Consider the following 12497-nt stretch of genomic DNA (forward strand, 5'->3'; position numbering starts at 1 on the left):
GAGGAGGACTGCCCCAGGCATTCAGGTGGAGGATGTTTCAGTGCACTGTGTTGGATGACGCCCAGTGCATTGTGGTGGCGGATGCCTGTGTGCGGTTGTCAGAGTGACAAGCCTGTGTGCCATGGTGGAGGACGTCTGTGTACAGTAGTGACGCCCAGAACTGTGTTGGAGGATCGCCCATCCGTCCCCGAGGATGGACGTTGGTCTAATCATTGAGGAGGACTGCCCAGGCATTGTTGAGGAGGACGCCCCAGTAATTGACGTGGAGGACGCCCTGTGTGTTGTTGTGGAGGACTGCCCCAGGCCAGCAGTGGATGACGTCCCAGGTTGTTGAGGAGGACAAGCCCAGGTTGAGGATTCCCAGTAATTGTGGTGAAGGATGTCTGAGCATCAGGTGGATGCCCAGGCCAGGAGAACGTCTTGTGGCCCCAAGTGGAGGACTGCCCCAGGCCGTGGTGGAGGACGCCCAGGCACAGAGGTGAGCCCAGCCCTGTCGACAGAGGATGTCTTGTGTTGTGGTGGAGGATGTCTAGGTCCTTGTGGTGGAGGACGTCTTTTATTGTATGGAGGACAGCCCCAGGCATCGGCATGACCGTGTTGGTTGAGGAGGACGTCTTGTCAGGAGGATCTTTTGTGCCTGTGGAGTGACTGCCCTAGTGGTTGTTGAGGAGGGACGTCTTGTATTGTGGTGGAGGACACTGCATTGGTGGTGGAGGACTGCCCCGTGCCAGGGTGGAGGACGCCCCAGGCCGCGGTGGAGGACGTCTTGTTGTGGAGGAGGACGTCTGTGTGCCGCCGAGGAGGACGTCTGTGCACTGTGGCCGAGGACGTCTGTATCAGGTTTGGAGGACTGCCCCAGGCATCAGGATGGACACCGGTGGCTTGCCCAGTGGCCGCGGCGGAGGATGGCCTGAGCATCAGGTGGCGGATGTCCAGTGTTGGTTGGCGGACGTTCAGGCCCCTGGTGGAGGACACAGGTGAGGTCACAGGTTGTTGTAGAGGTGGACGCCCAGCATTGCTGAGGAGGACGCCCAGTGGCTGTGGTGGAGGACGTCTGACAGGTGGAGGACAAGGCATTGTGGTGGAGGACAACGAAGAGGAGGATCCTTTGTGTGTCACTGTGGAGGATCTTTTGAAAGGAGGAGACAGCTGAGGAGGACAAGCCCAGGCATTGTGGTGGAGGACACCCCAGGCATTGTGGCGGACGCCCCAGGTGGAGGACCAGCGGAGGATGGAGGAGAACAGACAGGTGGAGGACAAGCACAGGTGGAGGACAGGGTGGTGGACACATGGAGGACACAGTGGAGACAAGGAGGACACAGCTGGAGGACACCTGAAAGGAGACCACATGGAACACAAGGAGGAGGACTGCACACAGGAGGACACAGTGGAGGAGGAGGACACAGGAGGACACAGTGAGGACACACAGTGGACACATGGACACACACAGGCTGGAGGGAGGACAAAGAAGGACAAGGAGGACAAATGCACACAGGACACAGCATGGACACACAGGAGGACAAACAGGGTGGACACAGGTGGAGGAAGCACAGGAAGAAAGCTGAGGAGGACAGGAGGACACAGTGGACAAGAACAGGGTGGAGGTGGAGGACAAAGAGGAAGAACAGCATGGACAAGGACAGGTGGATGGAGGACAAATAGGAAGGAGGAAGAGGACAAATGAAAATGGTGGAAAGAAGAGGATGGAAAAGGATAAGTGGAGATAAATGGAGGGACAGAAATGGAGGACAGAAAGAAAGGAGGGATAAATGAAGGAGGAATGGAAGGATGAAGAAGAGGAGGATAAATGAATGAATGGAAATGGATAAATGAAAGGGTGGAGGGATAAATGGTGGAGGAGGAAGGAAGTGGAGGAGGGATGGAAGGAAGGAAGAAGGAATGGAAATGGACCACATGGAGGGACACGGAAGATCCAACTGCACATGAAGAATGGAAGAATAGACAAAAATATAACTGATGACTTTTGATGAGTTCAACTTCGTCCTGCTTAACACAAGGCTGCTAATTAAAAGGGACTTTTTTCCCTGGACAAGTATTGTGACATCGAAGAATTGGAACTATATTCGCTGCGCCTGATCACGGACATCATGATGTACAAAACGTGCTGCTGGGAAATTCCGTGCACACGAAGAGAAGGCGAACCAGTCGTGTGGTCAGGAGCCAGAAGATCGCTTGTCTCGAGACTTACTCTGAAATGTCAGGGATGCGGTGGAGTTTTGGTTTTTCCTGTCTGTTTTTCCTGAAAATGGTTTGGATTTGCCAGGCTTTTGATGTAAGTGTATTTTCATATTATTAATATTGATGACAAAACTTGTCTGCTGGAGAAGCTGTTCTCCGCCGCGCTGCTTCTGTCAGCATATTGAGGCACGACACACCTGTTCGCGACGTCACTGGTGTATATTAATATTTTGTTTTCGTTGATTTCGGCGGTTACAATGTGTGACTTCAAGTGTGAGAAATAATCAACATAGCCTTCAATTCTGGCGGCACCAAAGCATAAATTGTGACCCGTGTAAGCAAAATCTGACCATACACATGTTTTGGTTTGGTTCTACATGTTGGATATTAATAACACCCCAACCACGTTCAAAGCAGCCACACGCTGGGTACACAACGGACAACAAATTACAAAATGTCAAACGTGACTATCTTCCACCTGCTTGAGGCGAACCTAACGGTAATATAATCTTAACCTAAAGACGTTGTTCGTGGCTTTAAGTTCAAGCAATACACACCCAACATCCCAGCAATACACACGCCATATCCCAGCAATACACACCCCATATCCCACCAATACACACCCAACATCTCAGCAATACACAACTAACATCCCAGCAATACACTCCCAACATCCCAGCAATACACTCCCAACATCCCAGCAATACACTCCCAACATCCCAGCAATACACTCCCAACATCCCAGCAATACACTCCAACATCCCAGCAATACACTCCCAACATCCCAGCAATACACAATCAACATCCCAGCAATACACACTCCATACCCCAGCAATACACACCCAACATCCCAGCAATACACACTCCATACCCCAGCAATACACACCCAACATCCCAGCAATACACACTCCATACCCCAGCAATACACAACCAACATCCCAGCAATACACACTCCATACCCCAGCAATACACAACCAACATCCCAGCAATACACACCCCATTCCCCAGCAATACACAACCAATATCCCAGCAATACACACTCCATACCCCAGTAATACACACCCAACATCCCAGCAATACACACTCCATACCCCAGCAATACACAACCAACATCCCAGCAATACACATCCCAGCAATACACACTCCATACCCCAGCAATACACACCCCATATCCCAGCAATATACACCCTATATCCCAGCAATACGCTCACTACATCCCAACAATACGCTCTATATATCCCAGCAATACACCCCATATCCCAGCAATACACCCCATATCCCAACAATACACACCCCATATCCCAGCAGTACACATCCAACATCCCAGCTGTACACACCTCATATCCCAGCAATACACTCCCTACATCCCAGCAATACACACCCAACATTCCAGCAATACACACCCCATAACCCACCAATACACTCCCCATATCCCACTAATACACACCTCATATCCCAGCAATACACGCTTTTATCCAAGAAAGACACACCCCATATCCCGGCAATACACTCACCATATCTCAGCAATACATTCACCATATCCCAGCAATACACACCCCATATTCCAGCAATACACACCCAACATCCCAGCAATACACTCTCCATATCCCTGCAATACACACCCTATTTCACACCAATACACACCTACATCTCAGGAATACAAACCCATACCCCAGCAAGGCGCACCCTATACCCAACCAATACACATCTACATGCCGATCATACACACCCATACCCTAGCAATACACTCCCTTTATCCAACCAATACACACCCCATATCCCAATAGTACACATCCCATATCCCAGTAGTACTGTCTCCATATCCCACCAATACACACACCATATCCAAGCAATACAGACCACATATCCCAGCAATACGCTCCATATATCCCAGCAATACGCTCCATATATACCAGCAATACGCTCCATATATCCCAGCAATACGCTCCATATATCCCAGCAATACGCTCCCCATATCCCAGCAATACACACCATATCCCAGCAGTACACACCCCATATCACAGCAGTACACACCCCACATCCCAGCAATACACTCCCCATATCCCAGCAATACGCTCCCCATATCCCAGCAATACACGCCCCATAACCCACCAATACACACCCCATAACCCACCAATACACACCTCATATCCCCGCAATCCTGGCAATACACGCTTTTATCCAAGAAAGACACACCCCATATCCCGGCAATACACTCACCATATCTCAGCAATACACAGCCAACATCCCACCAATACACACCCCATTCCCCAGCAATACACAACCAATATCCCAGCAATACACACTCCATACCCCAGTAATACACACCCAACATCCCAGCAATACACACTCCATACCCCAGCAATACACACTCCATATCCCAGCAATACACACCCAACATCCCAGCAATACACAACCAACATCCCAGCAATACACAACCAACATCTGTACACATAATGCAGTAATCATCAATTCAACACACGTCCAATACCCCAGCAATACACACCTAACATCCCAGCAATACACATTCAATATCCCCTAGCAATACACACCTAACATCCCAGCAATACACACACCATATACCCTAGCAATACACACCCAACATCCCAGCAATACACACTCCATACCCCAGCAAACACACAACTAACATCCAAGCAATACACACTCCATACTCCCAGCAATACACACCCAACATCCCAGCAATACACACTCCATATACCACGCTTTTATCAGCAATACACAACTAACATCCCAGCAATACACACACATACACATATCCCAGCAATACACACATCCAACATCTCAGCAATACACACTCCATACCCCAGCAATACACAAATAACATCCCAGCAATACACACCCAACATCCCAGCAATACACATTCCATACCCCAGTAATACACACCCAACATCCCAGCAGTACACACTCCATACCACAGCAATACACACTCCATACCCCAGCAATACACACTCCATACCCCAGCAATACACAACTAATATCCCAGCAATACACAACTAATATCCCAGCAATACACACTCCATACCCCAGCAATACACACTCAACATCCCAGCAATACACACCCAACATCCCAGCAATACACATCCAACATCCCAGCAATACACACCCAACATCCCAGCAATACACAACCAACATCCCAGCAATACATACTCCATACCCCAGCAATACATAACCAACATCCCACCAATACACACCCAACATCCCAGCAATACACAACCAACATCCAAGCAATACACAACCAACATCCCAGCAATACACAACATCCCGGCAATACACACACTCCACCCCAGCAATACACAGCAATACACACACAACATCCCAGCACACACACACCCCATACCCCAGCAAGTATACACACTCCAATATCCCAGCAATACACACCCAACATCCCAGCAATACACACTCCATACCCCAGCAATACACAACCAACATCCCAGCAATACACAACCAACATCCCAGCAATACACAACCAACATCCCAGCAATACACACCCCATACCCCAGCAATACACACCCCATACCCCAGCAATACACACCCAATATCCCAGCAATATACACCCAATATCCCAGCAATACACACCCCATATCACAACAATACAGACCACATATCCCAGCAATACATACCCCATATCCCAATAGTACACATCCCATATCCCAGTAGTACTCTCCCCATATCCCAGCAATACACGTCCCATATCCCAGCAATACACGTCCCATATCCCAGCAATACACACCCCATATCCCAGCAATACACACCCCATATCCCAGCAATACACACCCCATATCCCAGCAATACACACCCCATATCCCAGCAATATATACCCTATATCCCAGCAATACGCTCACTACATCCCAACCATACGCTCTATATATCCCAGCAATACACCCCATATCCCAGCAATACACCCCATATCCCAACAATACACACCCCATATCCCAGCAGTACACATCCAACATCCCAGCTGTACACACCTCATATCCCAGCAATACACTCCCTACATCCCAGCAATACACACCCAACATCCCAGCAATACACACCCCATAACCCACCAATACACTCCCCATATCCCACTAATACACACCTCATATCCCGGCAATACACGCTTTTATCCAAGAAAGACACACCCCATAACCCACCAATACACTCCCCATATCCCACTAATACACACCTCATATCCCGGCAATACACGCTTTTATCCAAGAAAGACACACCCCATATCTCGGCAATACACTCACCATATCTCAGCAATACATTCACCATATCCCAGCAATACACATCCCATATTCCAGCAATACACACCCAACATCCCAGCAATACTTTCCATATCCCTGCAATACACACCCTATTTCACACCAATACACACCTACATCTTAGGAATACAAACCCATACCCCAGCAAGGCGCACCCTATACCCAACCAATACACATCTACATGCCGATCATACACACCCATACCCTAGCAATACACTCCCTTTATCCAACCAATACACACCCCATATCCCAATAGTACACATCCCATCTCCCAGTAGTACTTTCCTATCCCATATCCCACCAATACACACCATATCCAAGCAATACAGACCACATATCCCAGCAATACGCTCCATATATCCCAGCAATACGCTCCATATATCCCAGCAATGCTCCCATATATCCCAGCAATACGCTCCCATATCCCAGCAATACACACCCCATATCCCAGCAATACACACCCCATATCACAGCAGTACACACCCCACATCCCAGCAGTACACACCCCACATCCCAGCAATGCAATCCCTACATCCCAGCAATATGCTCCTATATCCCAGCAATACACTCTATAACCCACCAATAATACACTAATACACACTCCTATATCCCAGCAATACACAACTAATATCCCAGCAATACACAACTAATATCCCAGCAATACACACTCCATACCCCAGCAATACACACCCAACATCCCAGCAATACACATCCAACATCCCAGCAATACACACCCAACATCCCAGCAATACACAACCAACATCCCAGCAATACACAACCAACATCCCAGCAATACATACCCATATCCCAGCAATACATAACCAATATCCCACCAATACACACTTCCAACATCCCACCAATACACACCCAATATCCCAGCAATACACAACCAATATCCCAGCAATACACTAAATATCCCTAGTAATACACTAGCATACACAACACCCTAGCACATACACACCCATAATACCCCAGCAATATACACTCCATATCCCAGCAATACACACTCCATATCCCAGTAATACACACCCAACATCCCGTAATACACAACCAATATCCCAGCAATACACACCCCATATCCCAGCAATACACACCTATATATCCCAGCAATACACACCCAACATCCTAGCAATACACACTCCATATCCCAGCAATACACAAACCAATATCCCAGCAATACACACCCTATATCCCAGCAATACACACCCCTATATCCCAGCAATACACACCTAATATCCCAGCAATATACACCCATATCCCAGCAATATACACACCCTATATCACAACAATACAGACCACATATCCCAGCAATACACCCTAATATACACATCCTATATCCCAGTAGTACATCCCATATCCCAATACACTCATATCATATCTTTTATCCAAGAAAGACACACCCCATATCCCAGCAATACACACCCCATATCCATATCCCAGCAATACACTCCCATATCCCAGCAATACACACTCCTATATCCCAGCAATACACACCTATATCCCAGCAATACACACCCCATATCCCAGCAATACACACACCCACTCCAACACACCTTATATCCCAGTAATACACATCCTATATCCCAATAGTACTTGTCCATATCCCCTGCAATACACACCTATATCCTAGCAATACACACCCTATATCCCAGCAATACACTCTCCATATCACAGCAATACACTCCCTTTATCCCACCACTAAACGCCCCATATCCCAATAGTACACATCCCATATCCCAGTAGTACTCTTTCCTCATATCCCAGCAATACACACCCATATCCCAGCAATACACTCCCTATATCCCAGCAATACACTCCCTATATCCCACCAATATACTCTCCATATCCCTGCAATACACTTCTCCATCCCAGCAATACATACACTTTTATATCCCAGCAATACCTCCTATATCCCAGCAATACAAACAACATATCCTAGCACATACACTCCCCTATATCCCAACAATACACTCCCTTTATATCCAACACTACTCCCCTATATCCCAGCAATAATCCCTATATCCCAGCAATACACACCCAACATCCCAGCAATACACTCTCCATATCCCTGCAATACACTCCCTCCATCCCAGCAATACGCTCCCTTTATACCAGCAATACACTCCCCATATCCCAGCAATACAAACCACATATCCCAGCAATACACTCCCTATATCCCAACAATACACTCCCTATATCCCAGCAATACACTCCCTATATCCCAGCAATACACTCCCTATATCCCAGCAATACACTCCCTATATCCCAGCAATACACTCACCATATCCCAGTAGTACTCATCCCATATCCCATCAATACACTCCCTACATCCCAGCAATACACACCCAACATCCCAGCAATACACACCCAACATCCCATATCACTGCATATCCCACACACACCCTATTTCACACCAATACACACCTACATCTCTAGGAATACAAACCCATACCCCAGCAAGACGCACCCTATACCCAACCACACACACATCTACATGCTGATCATATACACACCCCATATCCAAGCAATACACACCCTTTATCCAACCAATACACACCCTATATCCCAATAGTACACATCTCATCCTAGTAGTACTTTCCATATCCCAGCAATACACACCCTATATCCAAGCAATACAGACCCATATCCAAGCAATATCTCAGTTCCATATATCCCAGCAATACACTCCCTATATCCCAGCAATACGCTCAATATATATCCTAGCAACATTTCATACCCAGCAATACACCTATAATTTTATACACCCCATATCCCAGCAATACTCCCATGCAATACACACTATATCCCAGCAATGCTCCCTATATCCCAGCAATACACTCACCCATATAACCCAGCAATACACTCCATATATCCCAGCAATACACTCCCATATAATAGCAATACACTCTATATCCCAGCAATACACACCCTATATCCCAGAAATACACACATCCCATATCCAAAGCTGCAATACACTATTTCTTCCTATATCCTACTAATATCACAATACAAACCCATCCCAGCAATACGCTCCCTATATCCCAGCAATACACTACCCTTTCCATACCCTAGCAATACACTCCCTATATCCCCACCAATACACACATCCCATATCCCAGTAGTACACTCTCCATATCCCAGCAATACACACTCCATATCCAAGCAATACAGACACACACTCTATATCCCAGCAATACACTCTATATATCCCAGCAATACACACCTATATATCCCAGCAATACATATATCCCTTCCATATATCCCAGCAATACACACCATATATCCTAGCAATACACACCATATATCCCAGCAATACAATATATCCCAGCAATAGGGTTCCATATATCCCAGCAATACGCTCCATATATCCCAGCAATACATGCCCATATATCCCAGCAATACACTCCATATATCCCAGCAATACACTCCTATATCCCAGCAATACACCAATACATATACATCAAGTAATACACACCCATCCCATATCCCAGCAATACACTCCCCTAATACATCCCAGCAATACACACCCCATATCCCAGCAGTACACACCAGATTGCCTCCAAATATCCCAGCAGTACACTCCCACATCCCAGCAATACACTCCCTACATCCCAGCAATACACATCCCCTCTATATCCCAGCAATACACACCCTATAACCCACCAATGCACTCCCCATATCCCACTAATACACACCTCACATCCCGGCAATACACGCTTTTATCCAAGAAAGACACACTCCATATCCCGGTAATACACTCACCATATCTCAGCAATACCCTCACCATATCCCAGCAATACACACCTCATATCCCAGCAATACACATCCAACATCCCAGCAATACACTCTCCATATCCCTGCAATACACTACCTCCATCCCAGCAATACCCACCCATACCCCAGCAATACGCTCCCTTTATCCCACCAATAAACGCCCCATATCCCAATAGTATACATCCCATATCCCAGTAGTACTCTCCCCATATCACAGCAATACACACCCATATCCCAGCAATACACTCCCTATATCCCAGCAATACACTCCCTTTATACCAGCAATACACTCCCCGTATCCCAGCAATACACACCCTGTATCCCAGCAATACACTCCCTACTTATATCCCAGCAATACACTTCCTATATCCCAGCTATATCAGGAATACAATATCCCAGCAATAATTCCCTATCCCAGCAATACACACCCATACCACAGCAATACACTCACTTCATCCCACCAATAAACACCCCATATCCCAGTAGTACACATCCCATATCCCAGTAGTACTCTACCCATATCCCAGCAATACACACCCCATATCCCAGCAATACAGACCACATATCCCAGCAATACACTCCCTATATCCCAGCATTACACTCCCTTTATACCAGCAATGCACACCCATATCCCAGCAATACGCTCCCTATATCCCAGCAATACACTCCCTATATCCCAGCAATACGCTCCCTATATCCCAGCAATACGTTCCCTATATCCCTACAATACGCTCCCTATATCCCTACAATACACTCCCTTTATACTAGCAATACAAACCCCATATCCCAGCAGTACACACCGTATATCCAAGCAATACACCCCCCATATCCAAGCTATTCACACACCCCCTATCCCAGGAATACACCCCCCCTATCCCACCAATACACAGCCAGTATTCTACTAATACATCCCCTATATACCAGCAATACCCACCCAATAACCCAGCAATACACACCCATATCCCTGCAATACACACTCCATATCCCAGCAATACACACCCCATATCCCAACAATATGCTCACTACATCCCAACAATACTCTCCCCATATCCCGTCTGTTCACACCCCATATCCCAGCAAGACACTCCCTTATCCCAGCAATTTACACCCCATATCCCAGCAGTACACACCCCATATCCCAGCACTACACACACCCTATCCCAGCACTACACACACCCTATCCCAGCACTACACACACCCTATCCCAGCACTACACACACCCTATCCCAGCACTACACACACCCTATCCCAGCAATGCACTCCCTACATCCCAGCAATACACTCTATATATCCCAGCAATACAATCCTCATGTTCCAGCAATACACTCCATATCCCAGCAATACACTCCATATCCCAGCAATACACTCCCCATATCACAGCAGTACACACCCCATATCACAGCAGTACACACCCCACATCCCAGCAGTACGCTCCCCATATCCCAGCAAGACACACCCTAATACCCAATCAATACACATCTACATCCCAGTAATACACGCCCATACCCCAGCAATACACTCCCTTTATCCCAGCAATAAACACCCCATATCCCAATAGTACACACCCCATATCCCAGCAGTACACACCCCATATTCCATCAATACACACCCCATATCCCAGCAATACACACCCCGTATCCCAGCAATACATACCACATATCCCAGCAATACACACCCCATATCCAATCAAAACACACCGTATATCCCAGCAGTATATCCCACACACCAGATATCCAAGCAATATGCACCCTATAACCCAACAATACACTCCCCATATCCCAGCTATACACACCCAACATCCCAGCTATACACACATAGAGCCCTTCAATACACACCCTATATCCCACCAATACACACCTACATCTAAGGAATACAAACCCATACCCCAGCAAGACACACCCTAAACCCAATCAATCACATCTGCATCCCAGTAATATACAATACCCCTTTATCCCAGCAATACACATCCCAGTCCCATTAGTATACACACTATATGTATATCCAAGCAATATACATCCCAATATACACCCTATATCCCAGCAATACACATCCTATATCCCAGAAGTACTTATATCCAAGCAATATACACCCCATATATACACACCCCATATCCCAGCAATACACACACCATATTCCAGTATATCCATATCCAAGTAATATACACCCTATATCCAAGCAATACACACCGTATACAATATACACCCTATATCCCAGCAGTACACACTGTATATCCAAGCAATACACTGCAATACACAC

At 46.9% G+C, this 12497-nt stretch overlaps 1 protein-coding gene across 1 annotated transcript in view; it reads left to right on the forward strand.

Moving 5' to 3' along the window:
• The first annotated feature begins 2136 nt into the window (after positions 1-2136).
• Positions 2137-12497, forward strand: part of LOC124281567 (vitelline envelope sperm lysin receptor-like) — a 38221-nt gene continuing 27860 nt past the window's right edge. The window contains exon 1 of the mRNA XM_046717511.1: positions 2137-2293. Coding sequence (XP_046573467.1) covers positions 2216-2293 — 78 coding nt within the window. The 5' untranslated portion in view covers positions 2137-2215. The remainder of the gene's footprint in view (positions 2294-12497) is intronic.

Source organism: Haliotis rubra, unplaced genomic scaffold (assembly GCF_003918875.1).
Source record: "Haliotis rubra isolate DU_JTF1 unplaced genomic scaffold, ASM391887v1 Scf285, whole genome shotgun sequence".
Classification (NCBI taxonomy): Eukaryota; Metazoa; Mollusca; class Gastropoda; order Lepetellida; family Haliotidae; genus Haliotis; species Haliotis rubra.